Genomic DNA, 13,630 nt, shown 5'->3' with positions numbered 1-13,630 from the left:
CAGCTGAAACAAACATGGTGGCTTCATCCAGTCATGATGCTGAACGGAGAAACATGCTTAACCAGAGACAGCTAATATGGCTGTCTCTGTCGAGTTGCTAACTGTTAGCAACTCGAGGCAATAACAATGGAAATATTGGTCAGACACACAGAGCATTAAAGAGAGCCATGTTGTTTTTTAAATTACGAGAATAAAGACAAAATATGAGAATAAAGTTGTAAAGATAAAATGACAAAATCAACATATAAAAAAAATTTTCTCGTAATTTTACGACTTTTTTCTGGTAATATTCTGTCTTTATTCTTGTAGGAACAAGTTTTGTGTCAAAGATAAGAAAATAATTCATGTGTTGGTTTAATGAGAAACAAACGATCAAAACAGTCTAACTGCAGAGACACTGATTGTTCTGCCCCCTACCGTTTAACATAAGAACTGCAGCACCACAGCGGAGCCTGAAAGTATGAAGGTGATTTTGTAACCAGCTTTTCTCTCGCTGCTCGTCCCGTAGCAACAGCCGCCATATTGGATTCTGAGGAGCCTTTGATGACTAAAAGTTCCCGATGTTTTCCACATGTTTACGTCAAAAACCAACAAGAATAAGTCAAGGTGAAACTTTCCTGGTTCAGAGCAGACGATAACAGAGGCTGATTCTGATCGGCTGAACACCTGACGACACCTGCAGGCTAGGCAGGTGAGTAACTGCAGAGAGCAGATTCTCTGATAAATTCTCTTACTGCAGACAGTAGCTGCCATGAAAACAAATGCAAATATTCCGGTTCCGGTTTGTATCTGCAGAACCAGATTAGATCTTCGCTGTGCTTCAGGCTCAATGTGCCGCTGATTCCTGTTGATGAAGGACGGAAATATGTCGTCACACAACAGGAAGTTCCCCTCTGGACTGCGGGAGTTTCCACACATTTGCATGTTTCCCTGCAATTTTAGCGCCGCGTGTTTTTATGGTTTCTGATAATTTATTATTTATAAATCTGGCGGCGCTGACCGACCAATCAGAGAGCAAGAAAAACAGAAAAAAAACAATAAAAACTGTTAGCATCTAAAGAGCTGAGAGAAAGTTTTCAACCACTTACTGATTCCTTGAGTTTTCTTCTTTTTAATCATATTTAAATGTTTAATCAGAAAACATAAAAACTAGTTTCTAATTGGTGATTTATTAAGGTTAAATAATCCAGGCCAACCTGAGCCAGTGAGAAAAGTAATCAACCCCTAAATCCAACAACTGCTTGTTGCTCCCTGTGCATGAACTTTGACCTGCTCTGCTGATTTGTTTTAATTCACATTGGAGTGTTTTCCAGCAACTTAAGATAATCTCAATTGAATTTAAGCCAGGACTTTGACTAGGACACTCAAAAGCTTTATTGACAATTAAAAGACACTAATTAAAAGGACAGAGCCACCATTTTTATGTCACTATTTTAAATTAAATCAGACTAAATTTCTCTTTTTTCTCAGGTCAGAATCACCAAAATTGTTTCTATTTGCTTAAAGACATAGTGAAAATATATTTTTTAGAGATTTTATTGTAAATTTGTTCTATTTTCCCCTGAATGCAGATTATAGTTCTTTGACTTGATAAAGTGTAAAACTAGGATTTTATATTTGACAATTATCTAACACCAAAGATAAAAAGTACAAAGAGGCTTTTTACTGTTTAAACATTTTATTCAGATTAACGTCAGAAATTAAATCACATTTAAGAGAAGGGGAAGTTGGTGATTGCACTTTAAATTTATTTACAGTTTTTCTGGACTAACTTTGGATCTGCAGCGTCTGGTCAGGCAGCAGAGCGCCACCTTGTGGAAACGACCATATTTCATGGAGATCATTTATTATTCACTGTAAAAACATTGGTTGAGAGCAAGCAGCTTGTGAAAACAAAACCTGGTTAGCATGAATATGATAGCAGTGAGCTTATAACAGAACCAAACAGGATATTAGCAGTAAAACCTTTTACAGTCCATCATTTTGTTAAAGTCCTGATTCCTCCATAGTTTGTCCACCTCAGGGTCAAAGTTGCATTATGTAACTTTTATTTATTTAACATATTTGTTAAAAATGTCCACCTTTCTCACACCCCTCTGGCTCTCTACTATGCTACAGCTACCATGACACAGTTTTCCTGTAACAGCAATTTGCTTCTACGCCATTAGCACATTTAGCACTGTGTACATGAGGATGATTGACAGCACTAAGCTCTGATTGGTTGTTTCTGGTGAATTTCTTCGGACGGCAGTAGCAGCTCAGAGAGAAGGTGGAGAAGCTCGATCAGATTTAATAAATATGATACAACATATTCTCTATAAAAGTTACTTCCTGGAGGTTTAAAGGACAGCGAGTTATAGAAATGTAAAGTTGCAATAAAGACGGTTAATATCTGAAGACCAGGAGACGGTTGATGGAGTTTAAATGGCGACGCTGTTCTCGATGTCGGACGGACACAGGTACGTATACGGCAGCTCCAGGTGCCTGTTTCGCTCTGTGATGTCATCAGTAATGGCCTGGAGCTCCGCCTGCATTTTGTCCAGCAGCCTGCGGTGGTCGTCGAATTTGAAGACGGCCTCCCTGTAGTGACACAGGGGAACCTGTAGAGGGAGACACACAAACTTTACAGGAGGAAGAAGAAACGGCGCAGACGTCTTGATGGTTGTTTTCTGTTATTAACATGGAAACTGGTCAGAAAATGTTTCGATGTTCTGATGTGAAAAAATGTTTGAGGTGCGTTTGATTCGTTTTCCAACTGAACGAGCCGGGTGGAGCCTTACAAAGTCAACGCCAGGCTGCGACAGCACGGTCAGCGTCATCAGGACGCGGTTGGTGGAGTTGATGTCTGGCAGGAAGGACAGGATGTCCTGCTCTGTGACGGCGCCTTTGGCCTGCGGAGGAGGACGCATCATGGCGGCCGGACAGTTGGGCATCCAGAGAGCAAAGTCCAGCTGCAGAGAGACAAACCGCAGAGGCGCTCTGAAGGTTTGCCGTCTGGAAAATTTAGTTTTCACTTTGCTTTAGCGCACTGGAGCAGCTGGTAGCAAAACATTTCTGGGTTCAAATCTGTTGTGTTATTGACACATGGCAGTATCACATGGTTGGATTTAGGACATTAGTTTCGTTTGAATGCTGTGTTGGGATAGCTCTTTAGCATTAGCTTACGTTACCGTGCTCCACAACAGGGACTGCTTTGGAGGCTACAGAACAAGAGGTTGATTTGCCTTTTTTTATATCTCTTCAAATCCCAACTTTTAACAGAAATTAGTTCATATTTTTAATATTTCAGTTGCTGCTTTGTGTTTGTTTTCAAACCCGTCCTGAAAGTTTTTGTCCCGTGTCCACTGACCTGGGAGAAGTTGACAGCAGCATGCAGAGCGGAGCAGGAGTAGATGACCATGGTCACAAACTTGGAAACTTCTGCTTCGGTTTGGAAGCACGGAGGAAACCCTGGAGGTGACAGGAAGTAGAATCAGAAACAAGCTCATGGAGGATCAGCTGCAGTCAGGCGTGGGAAAATGGTTCTGCTTCTCCATGAGACCAAACCATTGCTGCACTTCTGGAAAACATTAAACTTTAGATTCAGGATGGTCGCTCTGCTCTGTCCAGATGTTCTCTAACCATAACCCGGCCTCTGCAGTGAGTGGATACTGGGAACCAACCTGTGTTCTGTGAAAATCCGTGTGTGTTGATGTCGGTGATCCAGTTCTGGAGCTCGGAGTCGTTCTGGACGTCTTTGTCTCCTCTGTAGTACAGCTGGACCCAGCCGAGGACAAACCTGCCAGACACAGACACCTGAGCCGTCCTGCAGGCGCTTGCTGCACAGCGGGCCGGGGTGTGCTCGTTTACCTGTACAGCATGTCCCAGATCCTCCGGGCGTCCTGAGCGTAGAAGCTGTGAGGCAGTTTGTCCACGCCGCGGTCCAGCAGGTCGTCGGGAACACACATGGACCGATAGTGGATGGTGGCCGACGCTCTGCGGAGGATCTCTGGGATGGTCTTCAGACCAGAACCCACCGCCTGCAGAACCAGAACCAGAACCAGGTCATTACAGCCCTGAGGGAACAGATCATTCTGCCCCATTTCCTTTGCTTTGTCTCAAATTAAGGAGGTTCTAATTACAAAAAGGAACATTTTCATTAAAACATATTCTAAATATTAAATTTAAAATGGCGTTGATTTCAGTGAAGCTTCACAGTCAAAAATTAACAGCAATAATTTGGGTTGTTTATTCATAAGAGAAAAAACAAATATTTTTCAGTCAGCATGTTATTCATTTATAAATGCCAGTTTAAAGTAAAAATTTAATTAACATGCTAAATACCTAAACCAACTAAATATTTAAATCCAGTTTAAACATTTAGCCCCAACCTATTCCTCAAATATTTAGTTTTCTAACTAAATGTTTAGTTTTAAATTGGGACATTTGTGAATGATTAACATGGTGAAAATATAACTCCGCATTGTCTCTCTTTTGACAGGCTAAGTAACCCAAATTATTGAGTATCTAACTTTACAAACGGCAGCCCGTGATAAAAGTTATTCAGAACATTTAACTACCCATTGCTTTGGCTGCCCCCAAACACAGTGGCGCCCTGGGCAGTGAGTCCTGCAGGTGAGTTTTTACCTGATCAAAGGTGCCGTTGGCGGCCAACAGTGACGCTCGCGCCTGCATGTTGATCTGCAGAGACGTCCTGATGTGAGGCATCAGCAGCTGGAGAGACAATCACAATAAACACAAGAAGATTAAAAAACTAAATAATTTAATTTTATGGTTCCACAGAGTAATTTAGAGATGAGCCCTGAGGGAGAAACTCTGAAGTTCAGACAGGATTTATTAGTTCAGCTCTTCTGGAACCAGATGATGCTGCACCATGTTCTGAAAACTGTTAGATTAAACCAACATATCAGGTCTTCCATCCATTTAACACACAGTAAATATTTATCAAGTTGGATTTTTATCAAGTATTCATGGCTAATAGATTATCAGCTAAATTCCACCGATTCGACTGTTTGTCATATTTCATGAATTTACCCTTTTCTGGTTTTCACTAACTTTCAAGAAATAAATGTAGTTCTCATGTGATGTCACACTTACAGTAATTTTGTAGCTGACCGCACAGCTAACGCTTTAATGTTTTTGCTGACTTTGAAAACATTTAGCGCATTTTGTTTCCATAAATTCTAAAGTGTTAATTTACTTGACTGTTTTGTAAACTTATTCAGGTGAATAAAGTTCTGTCTGGAAGTTTTGGTTAACTACTAAGACATTTATATTCATGCTCTTATTTTGAAGTCTGTTTATGCACAGTAGGTATAAAGATAGTTGAAATTAGCGCTCTACCCTTAGCTTCTCCTAAACATCAAGTTGATATTGCGCTTTAGTGTTAGCAGAGCTAATGTTTATGATTAGTGCATTAGCGTTAGCGCTACTAGCTTTACAGTTAGTGGTGCCCAATACTGCTTTGGACCAGTTCTTGTCTCTCGGGTGGACAGGTAGTTCTCCATGTTCCAGGCGTGGCGGCTGGTCTTTACCTGGTGCAGAGGGTGATGCTCTGGAAGCTGCCGCAGCGTGGCGATGCAGCACAGCTCCGCCATCATATGGGTCCGCATGTAATGGGAGACCAGCTGGTGACCCTGGAAGTCGGCGCTGTGGACCCAGATCTTAGCCAGCAGCCAATCACAGCTGGGGTCAGAGGGCAGGAAGACCGGGTTCTGTGGACCGGGCGTCTGCTGGAGCTGAAGGGTCACAGGCAGAGTGTCAGTTCGGGTCAGCTACAGCGTTGGAAGGAAGGTGTAAGCTCACCTGGATGGCGATGGGGACCACCTGTCCCCGCTGGTTCAGGTGGAGGAGACACAGCGGGGCGGACAGGTACGTCTGTTTTCCATTGATCTGGTTGCCTTCAAGCCCGTCCAGGAGCTTGTAGTCCAGCAGGTAAATGTTTCCTCTCTAAGCAGGAACCATCAGGTTTCTGACAGAATCCAACAGGAGCCACAAATCACAGAACCACAAAGTTACCTGGAGCTCTTCTTCAAGGGAGGAGTCTGCAGGTAGGAAGGGGCGGAGCATGTCAGAGGTGACAGCCAGGTTCGGAGGGATGAGGTGTGTCCGACGCAGGAGCAGAGGGTTGCAGCCGTTCAGACATTGATGGCCAAAATACCACTCCTCCATCCAGTGAGCCTTCACAAACTCTGAGAGACAAAAGACATCGTCTTCTTATCGTCCTGCAGGACATCCGCTGAGCTGGAGGACGCCCAGAGACGAGAACAGAGCAACAAATGGAGCAGATAAACACCTCGATTAGCTATACAGCTAACAAGTCCACATGAACCTGACGGACATCCTGATCTTAACCCAGAGTTTACTATAATGTTGGTGGCTGAAGCTTCATCTTGTCTAGAACTCCTTGTCCACAAGGAGTCTGATTCATTCTTCAGGATCATCAGGGAGGTCAGACAGTGATGTAAGACAATGAATCCTGGCTCACAGTCATAAATTTGAGGTCAGACCAGTCAAGTTCTTCTACACCAAACTCCTTCATCCATGTCTTTATCAACCTGGCTTTGTTGACTGGAGTTCAGCCATGTTGGAACAAAAAGCGTCCGTCCTGGAACCATTCCTTGTTCATGGACCTGAGAGTGACCCTTCAGATATTTGCAGCAGCAATCTGCAGCACGAGCTTCTGGGATTTATATGCCTGTGGTAATGGGAGTGACTGGAATACCTGAATTAGATGATTATGATGCAAAACATTTCAGACATTAGAATTTTACCTCCAGGGAGAAACCAAGAAGTTATAGAAACAAGAACTACAAAAACCCAAACAATTAATAAAATTTACAAAACAAATACAAATACATTAGTTTCATCAGCATTGTGTGACGGGTCGGTGACTAAGTGAGCCGGGTGGTTCTCGTTCTTACTGGCGATGTTGTTCTGATGTCCACTGAAGGCAAAGGCCGTCTCCAGTTCAGAGAAGCTGCTCCAGGGTTCGGCCCGGCTGGTGAAGCCCCTCAGGTAGTGCATGTCGATGGATGGACTGCAGAGAAGGAACAGGAAGCAGATCAGAGACGGCCATCGCTGACTCAGTTAGACCGTTTCTGGGTCTTACCTGATGTGTTTGTAGCTCAGGTTCGGTCCGAGATCAGACACACTCTTGAGATCGACGCACTGAGGAGCGCCTTCGATGAACACACACCACCTGTTAACAGAGGAGAGTTCAGGTCAGATACAGCTTGGATCAGGTCTAAACCCAGTTCTAGAGCAAACCCTGGTCTAAGGATGGAGATCATCATCAGTTTGATGCCTTCAGATCTCATTAATTCATGTCTTTTTGTTCTGTGTTCAGTTACATTTACTTTGGTCTCTTGTACTTTAAGGAACCTGTTCTGAGTCATTTACCTGATTTCTGTTCTGTCGATGTTATCCGAAGTCAGTTTCTATTTACATAAATTTTCCTGTCGCCTGTTAAAAACTAGACCCTTGTTTTACGCGTCGCTTCATCAAAGAGTTGGGACCTTTGACTGTTGAGAAATGACTACTTACTCGCAGCGAAATGATGTTTGAAACGATTGACTCTGATCTCAACCAGTTGCTGAAGTTTGGCTATGACATATGCAATGCACCATCTTGATTGACAAAGGCGATCAGAGATTTCCTGCACTGTAAACAACTATTCTCAACTGCAAAGAGCCAAGCCAAACGACATCTTTTCCAACAATAAAATGTCTTAAACATTCTTCCTGTTCTAATTTTGGAAGCGTGCGCAACAAAGATTTGTTCACTTCCATTGGCAGACTACAATTTGGTCAGATACGACATCTTCATTCACAACTCCTCCTTTTGTTCACCGATTGGCCTGATTGAAATTCATCTTTAGAAAATTAAACTGAATGGGACAAATCCCAGGCGGCATACTGAAGGTAGATGAGAATCAAGCTGCATAGAAAGGCAATGACCAGGACAGTTTTCCAGGAGCCTGATGTGTTGCACCTGATGAGTTCCCGCTGCCGCTGCAGCTGGCTGAGTCGGTGTTGCTTCACTCGCTCTTCCGTTTCCTCCTCCAGCAAACACACTGGAGCAACACCAACGACACAGGGACAGAGTCAGACGGATCTGAAGTGATTGTAAGAATCTGAAGCCTCAGGGACCAAAAATAATCTCACGCTTTCCGCTGCGCAGCTCCACGTCGCCATCTGCTGTCCGCAGCCACTTGTCGCACAAGAACACCTGCGTGTCTGAACCGTCGGGCCTTGGTTCCTGACCTTTAACCCGCTGGCGGAGCTCTACTCTGTTGCAGTGCCAGTCCACATTAGGGAATCCAGTCTGCACCTCCAGCTGGAGCCGAACCAGAACCACCCGACCCAGTGGGCCACTGGGCCGGACCAGGACCAGGCACGTCTAGGAAGACGGACACCATTAAGAGAGACCTTAACAGCTTTGCAAAAACTCAGCAGCAAAGAGAAGAGACGTTAGCGGAGCATCGTTTCACCCCATCAGAACGATTACTAATGAAACTCACAGATCCAGGCAGCAGGTGATGGCCGTCGTTCACTGTGACGGGCGGAGTCTCGCCTTGTGATCCAATCAGGCTGAGACGCAGACGGTTGAAGGTCCCACAGGTGGGACCAGGTGAGGTGTGAACCATCACTTCAAACTCCTGACAGAAACCCATCCTGCAAGACAAAGTGGTGGCAGAGTTACTAAAGAGACAGGAAGAGATCCTCCATCGTGTTTAAAAAACCGTCCAGAGGGTTTGCTGGTGGTTCCTGACAGCTGACTGTCAGAAACTGAAAGACTTCAATGAGATAAACGTGAATGTCATCGGAATAGAGTCTGATGTGCCAAAACTATGTTTAAAAGTCAACACTGAGGAGGATCTTCATTTTAGTAGAAATGTCTAAAGATAAAAACATCGACACATTTTCTGACTGCTGTCAGAAAAATTTACTGACTGCTGTCAGTGGAAACAGTTATGAGTTTCACAACTGAGGCTTTGAGTTTAAATTCTGGCAGAATATTAGAAACTTTACTAAAGGTATGTGCATACATTTTTGTTGCATAATTTTATTTATTTTTTGTTTATTTTAAAACTGGAAAATACTTAACAATATTTATGTTTTTATTCTCTATTCGTTTATAAATTAGATTTAGTCAAAGGTTTTATATTTTGTGTGTAATACTGAAAGAGAACTGTTTTGCATTTTAAATATCATTTTTAATTCATGAAATGTATTTTTCATGAATAGTGGGGTCTTTTTATCTTTTGAAGATACAAACTGTCTCGGCCCCCCAGTTCTACCTCCTGTTCTGTCCCATTTTAACCGGGATGTTTCGTACCATTGCTTTAAGGCACACCTGGATCCTTCCAGGACAGATTGAATCCTGCTGGTTTAGAGCTGGAGGTGAAACCTTGGCACCTTTTCAGGATCATCTCTGGCCCTTAATTTCTCTGCTTAGTGACTGAAGATTAAAATGTTAATAATGTAAAACACTGTTTGAAGTCAGTGGTGAAAAGGGGAGGTTGTTCTGCTTGGTGAATGTTGTTTAAAGAACTATTTTGTGCTTCCTTTTACACAAGTTATGATAGGTTTATGCAAAACCTATTACATTATTTGTGCAAAATCACTCTCGGATAATGAGATTTTACTTTCTCAGCTCTTTCCAGGTTGAGCTGTTTTAAGATGCTGTTACTTTTATGCAAATAAGCTGCTGCTGGCTATGCCCCCCTACTCAATATTTACACTTTATACATGTGAAAATTACTGCAAACAGATGTGGAATGGGACAATGGTTCATATTTAATCCTGAGTCAGAAGAATTTGAGCCTCCTGAACAACCAGGTAGGAAGCAGCACGTGGTTTCTGAATGCTAACTCAACAACAAAACACTCGTCTTCTCCAGCAGCCATTGTACTGCGCATAAAGCTGTAAAACCAGCAGAACAAACAAACTCATTTGCTTGAGTTGCCTGGTAACAGGGCAGTGCCCGCCAATAGTGATGTCATAATCAGCAGGTTTTTGAAACGTCTCGTTTTCCAGACACCAAAAAACACCAACTCATTGCTAGAAAACAATAAGTTCATCCCAAAGTTGTTTTATTAGGTCAAGTTCTTCACTCAACCAAGTCTTCAGGGGCCTTGCTTTGCATTGGTGCAGTCATGTTGAAACAGGAAGTGGCTCTTCATCCATAAAGTGTTTCAACAAAGATGGGGCAATGAAATTGTCCAAATGTCTTGGTCTGCTGCAGCAGTAGGAGCTTCTTTCACTGGAACCACTCTTCCAAATCCTGAGTAACAGCACAATAATAAAGTCTATCCATCCATCTGTCCATCTATCCATCTATGGGGTCAGGTCCATATCTCCAGCATTCAATGAGTGAAAGACGGGGGACACCCTGGACAGGTTGCCAGTCCATCACAGGATATTCCTTCTGAACCAAATGTTACCCTCAACTCTCACCCATTTGAATTTGTGATGCTTACCTTCTATAACACGCCTGATATTAATCGATGGCGGATTAAGAAGCATTTGCTGAACTGCAGTCATCTGAATCAAGTATGGTTAAAGCAGAGAAATGTCTAACCCATGCAGGGTAATGTGCCTTAGGGAGGAGGGTTGGAAAACTCTGCTTCCCACTGCTGCATCTGCTGCTTTGTATCACACTTGAGGACCGAACTATGCTCAACTCCAGCCCTCCAGAGCTAACGCTCTGCAGCCTCTAGAAGCATTCCTACTCCAACACACCAGAGTTCCCTCATCGCATCATCCAGCTCTGCAGAGGCCAGGTGTTGCATCCTGTTGTGATACCATGGAGGAGTTCTCTGACCTCCTGAGAAGATTCCATTACTTCACACCAGAGGTCATTCCTTCTCCAACACACCTGAACCAGATGAATGGTTTATTAGCAGGCCTCTGCAGAGCGGAGTTCCTGTCAGCCTTTTGACTCAGGCGTGTTGGAGCAGGGGTGCATGTTAAAGTTGCAGGGTGGTAGCTTTCCCGACTCAGACGATTCCATCTTCAGGAATACCTGCTGGACTTTAGTCCCTGCAACACCCTTCTTCCTGTCCTGTGATGCCCTGAAATGGACCCTTGTTGTTTTTCTGCCTCTGGACCTCACAGGGCTCCTGCTGCCTCTCATAAGCCTTCTTTTGTTTACCTCGCTGATATTTGAATTGGAAATGAGGACCAGTTAACGCAGGTGTTGAGCAGATGTTTTGTGAGAACACTGAAGTCTTTGATGCTTAAGGTCACTTCCTTCTTTAGCTCGTGCCTGGGATAGCTTTCCTAGTCCTTATGTACCTGTGGACTCACACACTTAGTTACGCTTGAATGTAACATCTTCTTTTCGATCAGTTCCAGCCTACAGTTGATCAGGTCAGAGGAAATCTACTGAACTTCTCTTGAGGTACCATATTAACCACAAAAGCTCCATCAATGTTTTGTTTTAGCATGACTGACATTCAGCTCAGATTATGGAGAAGGAGGTTCATGCATGCAGATGATTCAGTGAATGTATAAGCAAAATGACTGTATTTTAAATAAATATCTCACACAAAGAACCTCAACACAGAAAGTTCTGGGTGTGCACAATATTACAAGCTATGCATGAATATGGAGAAAACCCAACTAATGGAAAATGTTCTGGAATGTGACATTGAGGTAGTTATAAAGAGAACCTGATGACCAGGTGGGCTTACCTGCAGTTCATCAGCTCCTCTCCTCTCATCTGGGTTTGCTGAAGAGGTGTTTGGCACCTGCAGCTACAGGTGCTTTCTGCTGTTTTCAGGATCCGCCCACACTGACACCTACACATAACTTTCAGGGTCATGTAAGGCTGTTTGGAGGAGTTGCTGGGGGAACCAATACTTTTACCACTTTGTTTAATTTCCTACAGAGTGAATTTACTGAAAGGTTGGATTATAAAATTTCAAGAAGGCAATTTGCGTCTGGAGCAAAATATTATTTGACCAAGGACCGTCGACCCGGTGGTTCCTTTCAATACTTCATCTATGATATGTGAGAAATGCTGTGGTTCCATAGTGTAGCGGTTATCACGTCTGCTTTACACGCAGAAGGTCCTGGGTTCGAGCCCCAGTGGAACCATCAGTTTTTTTTGTTACGTTAGCATTTTTTGTTTTTCTATTCTGGCAGAATGTGATGCAAAATCTTAAGTAGCGCTCCACCGCTGTTTTAAAAAGCGAAAGGAATGGCGAAAACATGATATGCGACTGGGATCCATGAGCTTCAAAATAAAAGCAACGTGTTACGTGAAAATGCGAATGATATAACTAGATCCTCACGCCAAAATCCCTCCTCCTGCTGTCATGTCAGTTTTTCTATTGTTTTCTGACCAAAATATTCAAGTTTATGCAACGTTGTTTCTTCACTAACTTCAAAGAGTCTCTGATTAGTGTGGGTAAATTCACCCCTTCTCTAACGAATACCTTGATTTAGTCAGGTCCACATTGTGTTAACATGAACAGCAAAAGGAACTGGAGATGCCGGGGATTGAACCCGGGACCTCATACATGCGAAGCATGCGCTCTACCACTGAGCTACATCCCCACATCATGAATTCAAGGCTTGTATTAGTGAATTTAGACAGTTCCACTGGGTCAGAATGGTCAGTGTAAAGGTTTCATAAAGTTTTCTGATTTTATTCATTTGAGACATGTTTGCAGTCTACATTCACTCCGTCTGACTTTTTTAATCGACATAAACTCATTTTTTCTGTAACACTAACATGGGTGAGAATAAATAGTTGTCCACCAGGTGGCACTGGCAGATTGAAAATGTTATGGTCTGAACTCTCAGCGGAACTTACCGGTGTTGACCCGGGAGGGAAAATGGCAACCTGTAAAGATTTTAGGGGATCCAACAGGCCGCTGAATTCTGTTTATTGTATCTTTCAATCCGACAGCTCAACCAAGTTTACCTCTCCAACATGGCGGCGTCGTTTACAGACGATGGAACCAGTTATACCAGTATCGAGGTTGGTACAGTCTGTAAGCACATGCAGGCCTTCCTGAACCTGATTAAATTTAAAGTCCTGCACTTCAACAGATGTAGTGAGACCGACAGTCTCCGGCGCTAATATGGGTAATTTTGTCTTAAAAGTACAGCAAAAATAAAAGAACATGAACAGTCAGGACTGTGGAATAAAATCTCGGGTAAACTGACTCTCTGTTACAAGCTGCGATGGCCGAGTGGTTAAGGCGTTGGACTTGAAATCCAATGGGGTCTCCCCGCGCAGGTTCGAACCCTGCTCGCAGCGATGTTGTATCACTTTTCGTCCCATCGTTTTTAAGCACTATTTTGTTGGCTAGATGTTTAGCACAGCGCAACCGTATCACCTTTACCCTATGTTCGTTGTCTTTTGCTAACTTAATTGCTGGTAACTCCCAATCCACAGCATTTAACTGTGGTAGAGGAAATGCAGATGAAAGTATGAAGGGTCAACAACATCTGCACCGTCCTGGTCTCTTCATTTTTAAAGATTGGGAGGAACTCCCAAAGAAATTGACTGATTAAGTAAACCAGCATATTTATCCACCTGACCAACTCAACAGATTAAACATTTGATTTAATTTAAATATGATTTTAGATCACGGACAGATGGTGGTTAGGAA

At 43.1% G+C, this 13,630-nt stretch overlaps 1 protein-coding gene and 3 non-coding genes across 4 annotated transcripts; 2 read left to right on the top strand and 2 right to left on the bottom strand.

Annotated features, from left to right (window-relative positions):
- Positions 1 to 1,659: 1,659 nt before the first annotated feature.
- Positions 1,660 to 11,747, bottom strand: LOC106922288 (polyunsaturated fatty acid lipoxygenase ALOX15B). Its single transcript, XM_014994567.2, has 15 exons — positions 11,699 to 11,747; positions 8,522 to 8,675; positions 8,166 to 8,400; positions 7,993 to 8,074; positions 7,112 to 7,201; positions 6,924 to 7,039; positions 6,019 to 6,191; positions 5,806 to 5,949; positions 5,535 to 5,738; positions 4,627 to 4,713; positions 3,850 to 4,019; positions 3,663 to 3,778; positions 3,350 to 3,450; positions 2,781 to 2,951; positions 1,660 to 2,600 (listed from the first exon to the last, which is right to left on the bottom strand). The coding sequence occupies exons 1-15, from the start codon at positions 11,725 to 11,727 to the stop codon at positions 2,421 to 2,423; spliced, it is 2,052 nt and encodes a 683-aa protein (XP_014850053.2). The 5' UTR covers positions 11,728 to 11,747; the 3' UTR covers positions 1,660 to 2,420.
- A 284-nt stretch (positions 11,748 to 12,031) lies between these two features.
- Positions 12,032 to 12,104, top strand: trnav-uac (transfer RNA valine (anticodon UAC)). The gene has a single exon. It is a non-coding gene; the product is annotated as a tRNA-Val (tRNA).
- A 390-nt stretch (positions 12,105 to 12,494) lies between these two features.
- Positions 12,495 to 12,566, bottom strand: trnaa-cgc (transfer RNA alanine (anticodon CGC)). Its single transcript has one exon. It is a non-coding gene; the product is annotated as a tRNA-Ala (tRNA).
- Positions 12,567 to 13,193: 627 nt separating this feature from the next.
- Positions 13,194 to 13,275, top strand: trnas-uga (transfer RNA serine (anticodon UGA)). The gene has a single exon. It is a non-coding gene; the product is annotated as a tRNA-Ser (tRNA).
- Positions 13,276 to 13,630: the final 355 nt, after the last annotated feature.

This window comes from Poecilia mexicana, unplaced genomic scaffold, assembly GCF_051168715.1.
Source record: "Poecilia mexicana isolate PSO_F unplaced genomic scaffold, ASM5116871v1 scaffold_14, whole genome shotgun sequence".
NCBI lineage: Eukaryota > Metazoa > Chordata > Actinopteri > Cyprinodontiformes > Poeciliidae > Poecilia > Poecilia mexicana.
This window is presented reverse-complemented; position numbering and strand designations above follow the sequence as displayed.